This window comes from Gossypium raimondii, chromosome 9 (assembly GCF_025698545.1).
Source record: "Gossypium raimondii isolate GPD5lz chromosome 9, ASM2569854v1, whole genome shotgun sequence".
NCBI lineage: Eukaryota > Viridiplantae > Streptophyta > Magnoliopsida > Malvales > Malvaceae > Gossypium > Gossypium raimondii.
Genome location: NC_068573.1, coordinates 41,818,378 through 41,836,322, shown reverse-complemented (window position 1 = coordinate 41,836,322; position 17,945 = coordinate 41,818,378). Strand labels below are relative to the sequence as shown.

At 34.0% G+C, this 17,945-nt stretch overlaps 2 protein-coding genes and 1 pseudogene across 2 annotated transcripts; all 3 read left to right on the top strand.

Annotated features, from left to right (window-relative positions):
• The first annotated feature begins 427 nt into the window (after positions 1-427).
• On the top strand, positions 428-3,043 carry LOC105799821 (putative receptor protein kinase ZmPK1). Its single transcript, XM_012630577.2, has one exon. The coding sequence runs from the start codon at positions 548-550 to the stop codon at positions 2,987-2,989; it is 2,442 nt and encodes an 813-aa protein (XP_012486031.1). The 5' UTR covers positions 428-547; the 3' UTR covers positions 2,990-3,043.
• A 4,009-nt stretch (positions 3,044-7,052) lies between these two features.
• Positions 7,053-11,446, top strand: LOC105799822 (putative receptor protein kinase ZmPK1; annotated as a pseudogene).
• An 831-nt stretch (positions 11,447-12,277) lies between these two features.
• LOC105799831 (protein MIZU-KUSSEI 1) lies at positions 12,278-13,366 on the top strand. Its single transcript, XM_012630590.2, has one exon. The coding sequence runs from the start codon at positions 12,610-12,612 to the stop codon at positions 13,336-13,338; it is 729 nt and encodes a 242-aa protein (XP_012486044.1). The 5' UTR covers positions 12,278-12,609; the 3' UTR covers positions 13,339-13,366.
• Positions 13,367-17,945: the final 4,579 nt, after the last annotated feature.

Here is a 17,945-nt window from a genome sequence, read left to right as displayed (position 1 = left end):
TTAAATTTTAAATTAGAAATATAAGTAAAAAAGCAAAAAATTTCTTTTCTTTACTAAAATAAATTATAAAATGATTAAATATTACTAACTGAATTAATTTATAATTAATCCATGAACTAAAACATGCTAAAATTAATACTACTTTTTTCTTTTTATGTTTACGCATTGCTATTAACACTAATTTTAATTTCATTAAAACCAATCTCACGGATCAACGAAATAATGTACCCTTAACAAGTTTAAAACGTGCTAGCTTTTGGTAGGCACGAGGATATTGTATAAAACAAAAGGAATCTTCGGTAATGGTTGCTGATGATGATATATGGCCGTCGTCTAGTAAAGAAGACCAAGATTGACTTTCCAGACTCAGACTCATGACAGCCAATCACGCTGGATAAGAGTCCAACCTAACTTTCCATTCCCTTTCGGGCAATGCAATATGAAGAAATTTCTATCTTTGGCGGTCACATTATAAAAAATCCATGCTTCATAACAATCTTAATGCAGCAACCTCATTAGTTCTGTTCTGAAACCAAATCCGACGGCCATGAGATCCCAAACCTTAACATCCTCGAGTTCAACCATTTTTCTTGTTTTTGTCATCTATTTATGCTTCTGTCCCTCAAGTTCAGGAAATCTCAAGAATTTTCTGCAGACAGGGTCTTCTCTGTCAGTGGAAGATGACAAGGACATGTTAACATCTTCAGACAACACCTTCACCTGTGGCTTTTATGGTGTTGGTGAAAATGCTTACTACTTCTCAATCTGGTTCACCAACTCCAAGGACAAAACGGTTGCTTGGATGGCTAACCGAGACAAACCCGTCAATGGAAAGGGCTCTAAACTTTCTCTTCATCGAGATGGTGCCTTCGTACTCACTGATGTGGATGGCTCCATTACGTGGGAGGCCAACACCAGAACCACATACGTTGAAAGGGCAGAGCTTTTGGATAATGGGAATCTCGTTCTTAAGAATTCATCTGGTAAAGTTGTTTGGCAAAGCTTTGATTTCCCCACAGATACGCTTCTTCCTCACCAACGCTTTACCAAAAGTAAGAAGTTGATTTCCATACTGGGGAGAGGAAATTATGGCACTGGATATTTCAACTTTTTTTTTGATACTGATAATGTCTTGAGATTGGTATATGATGGGCCTGATATATCAAGCGTGTATTGGCCTAATGTTGATTTTGATGCGTTTGGAAATGGGAGAACCAACTTTAACAGTACTAGGATTGCTATGTTAGATGACATGGGATGGTTTTTATCAAGTGATTGGTTGAATTTCAATGGTTCTGACTCGGGTTTTGGGATCAGAAGGAGGCTGACCATGGATTACGATGGTAACCTCAGGCTTTATAGCTTGAATATCGCGTCAGGATTATGGACCATCAGATGGGAAGCAGTTAGGCAACTTTGTTCGGTGCATGGACTTTGTGGGAGGAATGGGATCTGTGTTTACACACCAGAACCTAAATGTTCATGCCCTCCTGGATATGAGATGGCCGATCCAAGTAATTGGAACAAAGGTTGCAAGCCTAGGTTCAGTCGAATCTGTTCTTCAAAGTCCCCTCAGCAGGTGAAATTCGTGAAGATGCGATATGTGGACTTTTATGGATTCGATTCCTCTTACAGTCCAGGCATAACATTAGAATCTTGCAAGATGAAATGCTTGGAAGATTGCCAGTGTAATGCATTTAGCTACAGGCTAACAGGGGACGGAAATTGTTTCACTAAAGTTGAACTTTTCAATGGCTACGAGTCTCCAAATTTCCCAGGTGCCTTGTATTTAAAGCTCCCTTTGAGTATAGAAACATCAGAAGTCATCGTTCTCAATGGCACTAATCATACATGCAAGTTAGGTGAAACCACAGTAACGATAGGCTTAGGCTCTTCTTCTACATTAGAAACCAGAGCAAGAAGGGTGACATGGGTTTATCTATACTCATTTGCCTCTGTTATTGGTGCAATTGAAATGCTTTTCTTCGTATCAGGTTGGTGGTTTCTTTTTCGAAAAAGTGGCATTCCAGCTATGGTGGAAGAAGGATATCGTGTATTATCTAATCATTTCAGGAAGTTCAGCTATATGGAGCTCAAGAAGGCAACTAAGAACTTCCAAGAAGAGCTGGGAAGAGGAGCTTCCGGGGTTGTATTTAAGGGTGTGTTGGCGGATGAAAGGGTGGTGGCGGTCAAGAAATTGGGAGATGCTCATCTAACTGAGGAAGTTTTCTGGGCAGAAGTGAGCATAATTGGAAAGATCAACCACATGAACCTTGTGAGAATGTGGGGATTTTGTTTAGAACCCAAACATAGACTTTTGGTCTATGAGTACGTAGAAAATCGGTCTTTGGACAAACATCTCTTTTCGGGTAACGTTCTTGGATGGAATGAGAGGTTTAAAGTTGCCTTAGGGACAGCAAAAGGTTTGGCCTACCTTCACCATGAGTGCTTAGAATGGGTTATTCATTGTGACGTGAAACCTGAAAACATACTCTTGGATGGTGAATTTGAACCCAAGATTTCGGATTTTGGACTAGCAAAGCTGTCTGAAAGGGATCGTAATAATTCGGAAATGTCTCGAATCCGAGGAACAAAAGGGTACATGGCTCCTGATTGGGCATTAAACCTTCCGATCACTGCAAAAGTTGATGTCTATAGCTACGGGGTCGTGATTTTGGAGTTGGTGAAGGGCATTCGACTCTCTCACTGGGTGGTGGAGGATGGCGATGAGCAGGAAACTGAATTAACAAGATTCATTAAGGTAGTGAAAAGAAAAATGCAAGTTGAGGAGATGGCCTGGGTTGAGGATATTGTGGACAAAAGATTAAATGGACATTTCAGCAGAATTCAAGCGGAGAAAATGGTTGAATTTGGAATATCTTGTGTGGATGAAAATAGAAGTAAGAGACCAACAATGGATTCCATAGTTCAAACTCTACTAGAATGTGAAGATGCAGTTAAGATCCACAATCAAATCAGAGAATGGTAGGCGTACTTAAGCTGTAACAATAAATCAATAAAAAGAACAACTTGTTTTATGCGATATGAGTCCCCAATTAATTATTGAAAATTTAAGTCACTAATTAATTTATTCAAATACATATGTGTGGGTGTAGGTTATAATGAATTATAAACATTCTCTTACCATTAATGAATACTTGTATGTGTAGATGAAGTAAATTTCCAAATTAAGCAAATTTATCATGGGTCAATATTGGGTTAAAATGATAACATGGCATATTGCACTAAATTTATTTTTCTTTAAATAGTTTAAATTAATTAAGAGATAAATAATAAAATTTATATTAAACTTAAATAATTAAATGATAGTATTAAATGATTATTTTATTTTAATTAATTAAATTAATAAGTGAATAATTATGCACGTATACTTATGTGCTATGATGGTAGTGGATCGACATTAAGCATGTTGAGGTACATGACATATAAGTGGCATGGTTTCACTCACAATAGTGAAATTATAACTCAAATAAAAAATTCTCTAATTAGCATTGTATGCATTGTGAAAATGGAACATGATCATGAGTCATTTGTTGGGAGGAATGACTAATCACAAGATTTTCATAATATATATTAACGTTTTCCTATGCATATGTGTGATTAAATCGAAGAACATTAAATATAATTCATACATAAATTCTAATTTGGTAAGGTAAATTTCTTGGTGTACTTACTATTTTTGCTTTAATTCTCTTCCTTCTTCACTTTTGTCATCACCTTCACTTTGTTTCCAGCACTTTAATCATTTCTTCTCTTCTTCTACTTCGTGAACACATCAAATTCATAATAAAAACTCATATTAAAATCACTTTCTCGTGTCACCATTTCAATTAAACATGAATTCTATAAGAAATATTTGAATTTCTTACATTGTTGTCTTGATATCAAGCTTGATTACTTGGAAAAAATGTTGTAAAGTTTTTTTAGTGAAAAAGAGAGAGAATGTTAGTATTGTCAATTGCAATGCCTTGGCATATTTTGCCTAAGATTAAAATGGTTAATTTTGTGCAGGGATATTGAGCGGCAGTTTTCAAGATCAAAATGGGTGAAAATATTTAGTCAAGCAAGGATAATTTGAAGAGTTCCAAGTATGATTCACTTTTTAGAAATGGAGAAGTTAAAAGTGAAGAAAACTTCTTTTATTTCATACTATAACTACGAGTTTAATTGGGACGTAACTTCAACAGTTTAGGGCAATCATACTAGGTCAGTTCAAAAGTCTTAAAAGGCTTGACTCTTGTTTTTAGTGTGTGAACAAAGAGCTCAATTCTATTCATTGTGAGCAACATTTATAAGTTCTTTTTTTTAAACAAACTGTTTCACTAGTTTGGTTTAAGCATTCATAAGAGAAATGTATAAGGTCGAGTCTATAACGAGTTCAGTGAGTTTAGTTTAATTCATCTCTCGTGTTGTTGAACTATAATGGATTAATCTCTTAGCAGGACTCCATAAATATAAGTAATTTTGAAGTGCATAACCAATTAGTTTTTCTTTTTTCTTTTAGTTGTTGACTCTTTTATTTTTTTCCAGTTAATTGGAACTTAACATACAACTAAATTAACAACCCAGCACTAACATGGTAAATACTATAAGCATTCATTAGTTTTATTCATGGCCGAGCTACCCGCCTAAGATCTCGAAATGTGAAAGTGATTGGACAAAAAAAAAAAGGCTTGTTTAAAATATGGTTAGGGCTCGAGCTTTAACATTCAAGACTAGAACCCGACTAGGCCCATTTTCAATGTTTAAAATATATTATATTATGCTATTTTTATATATTATATAATTTATAACACACAAAATTAACTCTATAGTAATATTTAATACTATACTATAAATATTAAAAAATATTAATATGTCCATTATAAAATTACAATAAATGAAAGATGTACAAAATTATTAATTATTAAATAAAACAATATACATATTTTTTTTAAAAAAAAATCAAAAAATAATATGGATGGACTTAAAATAAGCTTGGGTTGACCATTTACAAATATGTACGGATTTGGAAAAAAATTTAGACCCACATTTCGGGTCGAGTTGGGCTTGGATAAATATAAAGTGTATTAATATCATACTTAAACCTAGCCCGATCCTAGCCCTACACAACCCATAAGCACCACTAACATCCACCTAAAAAATTAAATTGAACTCGGAACTATACATTTTTCCTTTCTATCACCTATACTTTTTTTTGGACCTAATTGGTACGTGAACTTCTATTCTGCCACCCAAGTTGTTACCTTCACACTAACATTGTTATTTTATGTCGATGTGACACTAAAAACTAAACCAGTAAAGACATGTGACATCCTCTTAATATGCAACGTGACAAAAATAAACTTCAAAAATTTTAAAATATTTTAAAATATATAAATTAATAAATAAAATATAATTTTTTCACATCTAGAATGAATCTAGACAAATGATGGGTTTCAAGATTCTAGATGTATTTTTAGTAAGTATATATATTTACATTTCTTTTATAAAATATAAGTTTTAGGCTATTATTATTTTTAAAATATATAAAATATAAATTTATAAAATTTAAAGTCATATATAATTAAAATATACAAAAGATTATAATATTTTGAAATATATATAAATTTATAATATATAAATTAATAAAATTAAATTTTATAAATATGTATGAAAGAATAAAAATTATAAAATATATATTATATAAATATATAAAAAAAACTAAAATTGCATCTACAATGAATCTAGATAAATAATTGTCACGATACATTTGAATATAGACAACAACTTGTCTAGGTTCATTCTTAATATAAATTATTATTTATATATTTAATTTTTTTAAATTATATATTTTTAATTTCAAAATAATAATAATAACCTGATTTTTATAAAAAGTTAATAACATACATCTGGAATGAATTTAGACAAATGGGTTTCTAGATTTAAATGTATTTGGACAATTGTTTATCCAGATTTGTTCTTAATGTGAAAAATTATACTTTTATTTATTAATTTATATATTTTTAAGATTTTTTTATTTTTAAATTTGTATTTATCATGTTGCATATTGTGAAATTGTCATGTGTCATCATATTGGCTATCAGTGCCACACCAACATAATCGGTGCAGAGATACCAACCTAAGTGATAGAATTAGTGGCGGAGCCAAGGGGGGTTGGCAAGGCCCCCGACTCCCCTAAAATAGAAAATTTCTATTTAGGCTCTTTATAATTTATAAAATTTTAAATTAGTAATGGTAAAATTACACTTTAGCCCCCCAAAAATAATAAAAAATTGATTTAATATTTTAAAAATGATAAAGATAGATGAAATTTTATTTTTACTATTGTAAAAATATATAATTTAATTTTGTCAAAAATTTGTTTTTGACTCCGCCATTAGATAGAATATAAGTTAACCAAGTAAGTAAAAAAGAATTAAATATCAACTAAATTCTTATGGACAAATGCAGGAACTACATGCTAATGTTTTTTTTTTTTTTTACAACCTTGACTTTTTGCATCCACAACGGAAAATGTACATATCATTCGAGTTCAATTGATTGAACTGCGACTTTTTATTTGAAGTATATAATTCATTTGTAGTTTGGGACGCGAGGGATGATAAGCGATGAGCGTAGACGATATGAACTATTTGGTTTAAGTTCTGGGTTCAGATTGATTTTCTTTTGGTCACGAAGTTTTGAAGATTCATTTCTAATATCTGAACGGGAAATACATATATTACCATTAAGTTGATTATTACAGAAGTGCCGTGTGAACAAGTGAACCTTCAATCTCGCAAGGTTCAGCACTGGTTGGTGAATGGTGGTCATGATACGGCAGAGACCAAGATTTTCCACACCGAGACTAAAGAGTGCAATTCAACCTTCATTCTCGCAGAAGTAGGGACCAAGGGCAGAATTTTCCATTTCGTTTCAGGCAATGTAATATTAATAATTCTTTCCTTGCATTTAATGCAATGTGGCGGTCACACTATAAAATCCATGCTTCATAGGAATCTTAACGCAGCAACCTCAGAAGTTGGGAAACTAAAATCCGAGAGCCATGAGATCCCAAACCTTAACATCCTCGAGTTCAACCATTTTTCTTGTTTTTGTCATCTATTTATGCTTCTGTCCCTCAAGTTCAGGAAATCCCAAGAATTTTCTGCAGACAGGGTCTTCTCTGTCAGTGGAAGATGACACGGACATGTTAACATCTTCAGACAACACCTTCACCTGTGGCTTTTATGGTGTCAGTGAAAATGCTTACTACTTCTCAATCTGGTTCACCAGCTCAAAGGACAAAACGATTGCTTGGATGGCTAACCGATACAAACCCGTCAATGGAAAGGGTTCTAAACTTCCTCTTCATCGAGATGGTGCCTTCGTACTCACTGATGTGGATGGCTCCATTATGTGGGAGGCCAACACCAGAACCACATACGTTGAAAGGGCAGAGCTTTTGGATAATGGGAATCTCGTTCTTAAGAATTCATCTGGTAAAGTTGTTTGGCAAAGCTTTGATTTCCCCACAGATACGCTTCTTCCTCACCAACGCTTTACCAAAAGTAAGAAGTTGATTTCCATACTGGGGAGAGGAAATTATGGCACTGGATATTTCAACTTTTTTTTTGATACTGATAATGTCTTGAGATTGGTATATGATGGGCCTGATATATCAAGCGTGTATTGGCCTAATGTTGATTTTGATGCGTTTGGAAATGGGAGAACCAACTGATACGACCATGGCCCGGGCACATTTTTCGATCAGCTCCATAAACATTTCTTGCACACCCATGCGAGCTAAATTTGCTCAATTGCATCTCACTGAGCTTTGTTTAGCTCGTTTCCAGCTTAATGGGATCGTTTTGCTCAATTTGAGTTTATTTTAATTCTTATAATTTCATTTGCTGAAATAAATTGAATAAGTTAGTTTATTTATTTAATTCAGCTCAAATAAGTGTTAGTAAATTAATATGTTTAAATCTGAACATCTTTAATAATTTTTGAGTTTAATTGATTGTGTTTTATTTATTACATCTATTTAATATGCTGAATTTATTAATGTTTTTTATTAGTTTCAGCCGAATTTAATGAGGTTTAATTTATGTCTTGACTGAATTTATTTTGTGTCTGCAGGTAATTAATTCAGCTGGAAACAACTACTTAATGGCAAAGGAGACATGCATTTAAGTTGCTGTTCTACATGCAAGGAACGACATTTAAAGGGAAGCAAAGACATGAATTAAATGAGCAGCAATAAAGGAGGTGTTGGCCGAATTTAATGTAAAGCATAGACATGCATTTAAGGTGCTGTTGGGCATGCAAGATTCGACCATTTAATGAGCATAAGCTGTTGATTTCTTTTCCCCATATGTTTTTTTCGTGAACCTCAAAGGGGCTACCGTTTCACTCTTCAAAGCTCCTTGGAAGACGCCACTAGTGGCTTTGTACACTCCCTTGGACGACATTAATGAAAGCATGCTGGAATGCATTAAAGAGGCTGCTGCCGAATTGAATATGTTGCATGACATTAAGGAAACATGCGTCCAGCCATGCATGTATTTTGAAGCAAAAACATGTATTAATGGTGCTGTCCAGCATGCAAGGGACGTCCATTAATGAGCTGCTGAAGCAGGTGCTATTTTCGTGAACAACAAAGGGCTGTTGGTTGGTTTTTCCAAGTAGCCATTCGACCAACATCATGCTTGGCGTTTCCTCTCTTCAAGGCCGAACTTTACACTACCCAAAGAAGCTTTTAAAGCCATTTTAAAGTATCAAGGCCGAATCGGGACTAGTCCATAAAGTTCTCCATCAATGTCCAGTCGAATCCTCTCATTCTAGAAGTTATTTCTTTTCAGATTTCTAAGCCAAGTGACCTAGGAAACTACAAGGGACGATTAAGGAAGCTTCCAAGCAATTTCAACTTAATTAAGCTGAATTAAAACTGTCCATTTATCTACCTTTTGTGACCATTCGGTTTGACATTCAATATTAGCTATAAATAGTTGCTTTGTAATCATTTTCGGGTTAGACAATATATTTTTAAAACTTTATATGAAATTTGTTTACTTTGTGAGTTTGTTTTCAACTCTCATTGTTCTCCAAGGACTGGTTAGACTTATCAAGTAACCCTTGTGGCGTCAACCCGTTTTTGTATTTCGAACTTATCACTTTGCACCCAAAGTGTGGCGTTCAAGTTATACCGAGGTTCCTATCAATATTGATAGTGGGTCGAGGTTGCGTTTCTATTACCTACCTTCCTAACCGTTACCATCTCAACCTAAGCATTCGTATAAGTTTCGGGATAACACACTTATATTGTGTTAGATCAACTTGAATACTTGGTTTACGTTCACCTAACAATCTCCATTCATTCCATAACCTCTTTGAACCAATTTGAGCCTTTATCTCTTCTTTCTTAACCTATTTTCGACAAACCTTAATATTACTCCAATTCACGATCGGGCACATCAACGACTCGGATTCATCAACGAGGCTGGGGCGTATCACCAACTTTAACAGTACTAGGATTGCTTGTTAGATGACATGGGATGGTTTTTATCAAGTGATTGGTTGAATTTCAATGGTTCTGACTTGGGTTTTGGGATCAGAAGGAGGCTGACCATGGATTACGATGGTAACCTCAGGCTTTATAGCTTGAATATCGTGTCAGGATTATGGACCATCAGATGGGAAGCAGTTAGGCAACTTTGTTCGGTGCATGGACTTTGTGGGAGGAATGGGATCTGTGTTTACACACCAGAACCTAAATGTTCATGCCCTCCTGGATATGAGATGGCCGATCCAAGTAATAGGAACAAAGGTTGCAAGCCTAGGTTCAGTCGAATCTGTTCTTCAAAGTCCCCTCAGCAGGTGAAATTCGTGAAGATGCGATATGTGGACTTTGATGGATTCGATTCCTCTTACAGTCCAGGCATAACATTAGAATCTTGCAAGATGAAATGATTGGAAGATTGCCAGTGTAATGCATTTAGCTACAGGCTAACAGGGGACGGAAATTGTTTCACTAAAGTTGAACTTTTCAATGGCTACGACTCTCCAAATTTCCCAGGTGCCTTGTATTTAAAGCACCCTTTGAGTATAGAAACATCAGAAGTCATCGTTCTCAATGGCACTAATCATACATGCAAGTTAGGTGAAACCACAGTAACGATAGGCTTAGGCTCTTCTTCTACGTTAGAAACCAAAGCAAGAAGGGTGACATGGGTTTATCTAACTCATTTGCCTCTGTTATTGGTGCAATTCAAATGCTTTTCTTCGTATCAGGTTGGTGGTTTCTTTTTAGAAAAAGTGGCATTCCAGCTATGGTGGAAGAAGGATATCGTGTATTATCTAATCATTTCAGGAAGTTCAGCTATATGGAGCTCAAGAAGGCAACTAAGAACTTCGAAGAAGAGCAGGGAAGAGGAGCTTCCGGGGTTGTATTTAAGGGTGTGTTGGCGGATGAAAGGGTGGTGGCGGTCAAGAAATTGGGAGATGCTCATCTAACTGAGGAAGTTTTCTGGGCAGAAGTGAGCATAATTGGAGAGATCAACCACATGAACCTTGTGAGAATGTGGGGATTTTGTTTAGAACCCAAACATAGACTTTTGGTCTATGAGTACGTAGAAAATCGGTCTTTGGACAAACATCTCTTTTCGGGTAACGTTCTTGGATGGAATGAGAGGTTTAAAGTTGCCTTAGGGACAGCTAAAGGTTTGGCCTACCTTCACCATGAGTGCTTAGAATGGGTTATTCATTGTGACGTGAAACCTGAAAACATACTCTTGGATGGTGAATTTGAACCCAAGATTTCGGATTTTGGACTAGCAAAGCTGTCTGAAAGGGATCGTAATAATTCGGAAATGTCTCGAATCCGAGGAACAAAAGGGTACATGGCTCCTGATTGGGCATTAAACCTTCCGATCACTGCTAAAGTTGATGTCTATAGCTACGGGGTCGTGATTTTGGAGTTGGTGAAAGGCATTCGACTTTCCAACTGGGTGACAGAAGATGGTGACGAGCAGGAAACTGAGTTAACCAGATTCATCAAAGTAGTGAAAAGAAAAATTCAAATTGAAGAGATGGCCTGGGTTGAGGATACTGTGGACACAAGATTGAATGGACATTTCACTAGAATCCAAGCAAAGAAAATGATAGAAATTGGAATATCTTGTGTGGATGAAAATAGAAGCAAGAGGCCAACAATGGATTCTATAGTCCAAGCTCTACTAGAATGTGAAGATTGACTTAGGATCCTCGATCAAGCCTGAGAATGGTAGCAGCCGGTGAGCACTAACAATAGATTAATAAGAAAATGCTTTGTTTTATCATTACTACTTTTTGGATAATTATAATAATCTCTGTAATTTATAGACTTTCATGCTAGTCAAGTCCATTTAATTAATAATTAGTGGGGAAAAAAAAGCCTATTTAATTATGCAGGATCATATCAATAAAATTAGATTTATTGCCGTCTAAATTTTGGAAAATTCTATAAATTATAATATGTAATTTGAAATTTTAAATGTGATATATATATATATATATCATTAATATTTTATGCAAGTTAAATAATTTTTGGAGGATGAAAGTTAGATTGTATATTTTTACGATAGTAAAAATATAATTTCATCATTTTAATAGTTTATATTTTTATAAATTTTAAAAAATTAAATCAAATTTTTATCATTTTTGAGGTAAACTGCAATTTTATTATTAATAATTTAAAATTTTATCAATTATAAAAGAGACTAAATGTAAAATTTTTCATCTTAGGGGGGTCGGGGCAGCCCCTGGCTTGGCCATTGCAATAAGTGTTGGTGCAGTAGTAAGACACTTTTATACTCTCAATGAGACGATATTGTTGGGTGGGATAGTCACCCCAAATATGGATAATAAAGCGGACATGAAAAGTAATTTTGTTATATCTAATTTGTTAATCTTGTGCTCACTTTCAAATAATATTTATTGTTGTTGTTTTATATGAAGATATAAATATATGAAAATGTCTTTATATTAATATGAATTACTTTAATAATTTTACAATTAAATTGATGTCAAATTAACTTGTGATACAACTCAATAACCACATAGTATAGACTATACTATAACTACACAAAATGATATCTGATGTTGGGGTAAGAAATGAAAAAGTTTAGTGAATAATTAGTATTAATGTGTTTCAAATTTGTATTATTTTCTACTAAGAAAGCAAAAGAACAACAACCAAGCTTGAGATAAGAAAATTAATACATAATTACACTAAACCAATATAATTAAAAAAAGTAATTAATATCCTAATAATATAACTTGCTACTAATACATGAACTTTTTAAAAATTGCATGAAATATTATCAAATTTACACATAGGAAAAATTTTCAGTTTTAGCAGGTGGCATACATGCAGTTGTGAAGGAGCCAATTGAAAAGTGACAACAAAGCAAATATCCGATTTCTAACGGCTGAATCGATTTCCCGCGCTGTCTCCCTTTTGTTATAAGCATGCATGTGATATGTGAGCCTATAGGTAAAAGTACCTCTCCCACCATTTGCATCCCCATCAACCCAACATAATCTCTCTTCACCCATTGAAACCCCATGACGAAGATCGACGCCCTCCGTCGACTCCTCCCTTGTCTCTCTCCCACCACCGCCACCTCCAAGGCCACCGCTACTCCCATCAAGAAACGCCTAAGCACCTCTCTAAGAAACGACGTCGTCGACCCTCTCCACCCCGTACTCACCAACACAAACCAAGACAAAGACAAAGACTCCCAAGATTCCACCACAACAACCGATCTCGAACCGCCCGTTTCGGCCTTCTCACGCCCTTCCAGGTCAATGGTCATAGGCACCATCTTCGGCCAACGTAAAGGCCACGTCTGGTTTTGCTTCCAACACCACCGTCTCTCCACAAAACCCTCTCTCCTCCTCGAACTCTCCATCCCAACTCACCAACTTGTCCAAGAAATGAGTTCCGGCACCGTCCGCATCGCTCTCGAGTGCGACCACTCCGAACTCAGCTCCTGTCCTCTCCATTCGGTCCCCATTTGGACCATGCACTGCAATGGTCGCAAAATTGGATTCGCTACTAAAAGAAAAGCCACTCGCCATAACCGATTGATGTTAAAGACCATGCAATCTATCACAGTTGGAGCAGGGATGATACCAACCGGCGTCGGATCGTCGGGTTCGGAGGAGATCATGTACATGAGGGCTAATTATGAACATGTTATCGGTAACTCTGACTATGAGTCGTTTCACCTTGTGAACCCAGATGAATGTGCTGGCCAAGAACTAAGCGTGTACCTTATGAGATCACGGTGAAAAAGGCTGGTAGTACAGAGAGGTTAAATTTTATGGGTCTTTATTGTAGTGTATTTTGACAGTTTCTTTGTTTAAGTAGAAAATTGGGGTTTTCTCTTACCCCATGGGAAGCTTCTCAAATCTGTTTTCTTCTTGGGGTTTCCTTCAAGTTTTTCAAGAGGCTTGAAAGTGGAGCTTTGCATTGCAAAGAACTCCTTTTCGCAGGTATTGTTAATTGGATTTTGTGTTTTCTGCAAATGGGATTTCACTTGTAATTTTTCATTTCCTTTACTTGAACGAGGATGGTCAAAGAATATCTAGCAGGGCTCATAAGTCGATTCTGTAAGCTTTTTTCGGCCTTGCTCACATAGTTGTATAATGGAATTGCTCCCCCCCCCCCCCCCAAAAAAATACAAATCTATTTCAGTTTTGTCTTTTTGCTCTTTCTTTATTGCTCGGAAACTATGTTAGTTTTATTTTTTTTTATACTTGTGCAGGAATATATGTCAGATTAGATTAATGTTAATTATGATCATGTCACTGTCATGATGTCTAATCTGGCTACGTATTTTAATATCACGAGATTCTCTGGCTACAAATTCCATCCAGGCACTGCTGCTGGTTGGACCTTGTCTAATCTTTATAGCATAATCTGTAGTTTTATCAAATTGCTCATAGAGGATGAAGGAAGGGAAAGCTGTAGTTGGAGAACTTGCAGAGCCTTGTAATGGAGACTGAGTTAGCATATATCAGGGGCTCTTGATCTACATTAATATTCGCCATCATAAAACATAGTAAGGAACACAGTACATTTCTTTAAATAGTAATGCTTTAAAAGAAAATATTCAAAGCTTTCACTTTGCTGAAGATTCAAAGCTTCAATCTGCTGTCCAATCACTACACCTACCTTTAGTCTATTCATCTTTAACTTATTCCCTAATCTGATATTGAGGATGCTAACTACCTTGCTTCATATGGTTGAAATGTCATCATGGTATGCATCTTATTAATATTCTGTTTCCAAATATTATAACCATTATACAAATATTTCCCTTGTGAAGGAATGTTAGGATGCTATGTTTTCAAACACTGACAGGTGCAAAGACTTCAATTTCGCCTTATGACAAATGTAATATTTGTGAATTTCATCTTTAATTTTTTTCTAATTAAATTTAATATCCATATTTTCAAAAAATTGAATTTTACCATCAATTTTAAAAATAATCTAATTGTCTTTTTTAATAAAAATCGGACTAAAATATTAAATCTATGAGTTGTGACCAAAAATAATGGGTAAATTATACTATAGGTCACCCAACTATGAGTCATTTTCTTTTTGGTCATTCAATTATGATGTTTTTAAAATTGATCACCCAACTATGGATTTGTTTCTTCTTTGGTCACCCAATTATGAATTTTTTTTTTAATTTGATCACCCAACTAATCGATTCTTTTTCCATTTCATTAATTGCACTAACAGGAGGTAACGTGGTAGTTGAAAATCAATATGATAACAAAATTTATCCCTCAATTTTACATATAATATCAGTTTAACCTCAAAATTTACAAATAGTCTTAATTTGATCCTAATTCTAAAAATAAAAATACATAAATATTTTTAAAATATAATAATAATTTTTAAAAAATATATAAAATAAAAAATATTGTTGACAATAAATAATAATATATAAATTTTAAAAGTATATAAAAATACATTAATATTTTCAAAAATATATAATAATAAATTTAAATTATATATTACTATTAATATTAAATAAAGTTTATAAATTATTAATACTTTTTTTGGAAATTTTCATATTTTAATTTTAATTTTTAAATGATTATTAATAATTGTTTATAGTTTTGCACTCATCTAGAACAAATCTAGACAACTAGTTGTCCAAGTTCAATCCAGATGAAATTTTTACTTTTTTAAGTATTAACTTTTTAATTTTCTTGACTAGTGTGGCATGTCATATCAACATCTTTTCATGTGTCATACCACGTGTCATTTCCTAGTAGTTGTCGTCAACTATATCAGCGTCGTTAATTGTCAAATCAGTCAACTAACCATTTTCATTAACGAAAGATTTTAGTTAATTTTTTTATTATCAAAGGCTCAATAAGATACACTTTTTCTAAGGACTCAATTGATTTTTTTTCTCATTTTTTACTAAGGGCATTTTTAATCTTTTAAGCTTTTTTTTAAGCTAAATTTAACTCTCAACTGTTTGGAAAGAGTCAAATCTAACCATCAACCATCCAAAAAAAATTTGAATTGTTGTTTTTTAAAGGAAACATTGACCAAAATTGTAATAGGCCGATTTTCAGTGATATCAGAAACAGTGGTTTGAGACCACCAAGTCCGAAAAATAAGCTCGTAAATTTTTTTATTTAATATTTACGAGCCAAATGTGGTTTTGAAAAGATTTTTAAATTAATAATTTGTGTTTTATAAGGCTTTATTAGGTTAAGTGATTTAGAAAAGAGGTATCGAGATATCGGTCCTATAAACCGAGCCATAAATATTTTTATAAATATTTACGAGGTGTCATTAAGGTAGTATTAAATTTTCATTAGAAAATTTTAACGTTTTGGTAGTTAATTAATTAAAAAGGACTAAATTGAAAAAGGTATAGAACTTTCTAATTAAAGAAATAGTGATTAAATAGCCTAAATAGTAAATAAAGGAGGATTAAAAGGGAAATTGGATCCACATGGGATGGCTGAGGCGCATAAGCATAGAAAAATCAAGGAATTGATGTGAAATAAGGGCAAAATTGTAAATTTTGCCAATTTTAAGTGAAATAAAAGGGAAATTGAAATTCTAGACATTTTCATCATCATTTTTCAGTTCTAAAATAGCCATTGAAGAGGGTTTAAGCTAATTTTTCAATATTTGCTTCATGTAAGTTTAATTCTTGCTCTTTCCTTGAAATTTTTATGTTTTGGGGCTTTTACAATTAGGTCCAACTAACCATTTCATTAGTTTTTGATTTTATTGAAAGTTTTGGAAGATACCATTGATAATTTTATATGATTTTATTTATTAGATGATGAAATTGAGATGTTGATGGATATTTAAAGGTATTTTATTAAAGGATTTTGGATGAAATCATGATATAGGGATTAAATTGAAAAGTTGTTGAATTCATGGAAAATTCTAAAATTTCATGGAACTCATGGGCTGCTATTGATATATATGAAAATATCTAGCCTTGGGATAAGGATTTAAATTGCATGAATTTCATTTTCCGAGCCTAGGGATGAAATCGTCATTAATTAAAAGTATAGGGGCAAAACAGTAATTTTGCCTAAGATGTGACTTGGATTAAATTGAATGTAAATTGTATTAAATTGATGTTAAATTTACTCGTATAGATCCGAATAGATCAAAAACGGAGTTAGATCGTGGAAAAGAAAAAGTATCGGATTAGTAGTTTACAAGTCACGAACAATTGTTGAGGTAAGTTCGTGTAGCTTAATTGTGTATATTTATATGCTTATATTGAGTGTTGAATATGTAAATTGTGTAAATGTCATATATGTGAATGTAATTGATCTCATAACTGGAAATCCCTGATAAATAAATAAGTCCCGTTTAAATAATGAGATTCGATGGATACGAGATTCTGTTTCCCGAAATGGTAGTGTTCTTGCATATGTTGCGGACGTACCGTAGCTCGAAAGAGTGTCCCGTTACAAGCTCTCTCAAGCTTCTCGTTATAGTGTTCTTGCGAGCTTCCTGTTAAATACTCTTCGGAGCATCTGGATCAGTTGTGACCCTACATGTGTTGTGGGCACACCGCAGCTCTTATGAGAGTCCTGTTATATGGCTCTTCGTGAGCTTCCCAATTAAAGGCTCTTTGTGAGCTTCCCGTTAGTGCTCACTTAAACTTCCCGTTATATGGTTATCCGGTACTTCTTGTTAATTACTCTTCGGAGCTACCCATTAATTGCTCTTTGGAGCTACCCATTATAAGCTCTTTGTGAGCTTTCCGTTATATTGCCTGGATAAGCTTCCCGTTACAAGGCTCAATGAGCTTCCCTTTATAGTGCTTGGGAGAGAGCTTTATGTTTAAGTGCTCATAAAAGCACTCCTGGATATGAATTGACGGATTTATAGTATTGTACATTTCAGGTGTACTACCCAAGTATCTATCAAGATTTCAAATGATTCAACGAGTGAAATTCTGACATGATAACATGTGAAATCAAAATGAAACTATTATCTGTATATGCATGAAATACTTGGAAACTCAATACCTGATAAGTTCATCCTTATTCTTGTTATTGACATGAAATATATGACTGACATGTTTGTTGAGATTATATGTGTTAGGCTAATTGCCAAATTGTTTTGGACGTATTATGCATGTTTATTATATAAGTAAATGAATGGTAAGTTAATTTCTCGTTATACGAACTTACTAAGTATTAAGTGCTTACTCTGTCTTATTACCTCTGTTTTATAATACTCGGAGACTCGTAAAGGTTGGAAGCTGGTCGGAGCTACATCGCACTATCATCCGGACTTTTCAGTATATATATAAATAGTAAACTAATTTTGGTAATAATGGCATGTATAGGTTAAATGTTAACATTGATGACAATTTAATGTTGGTTGA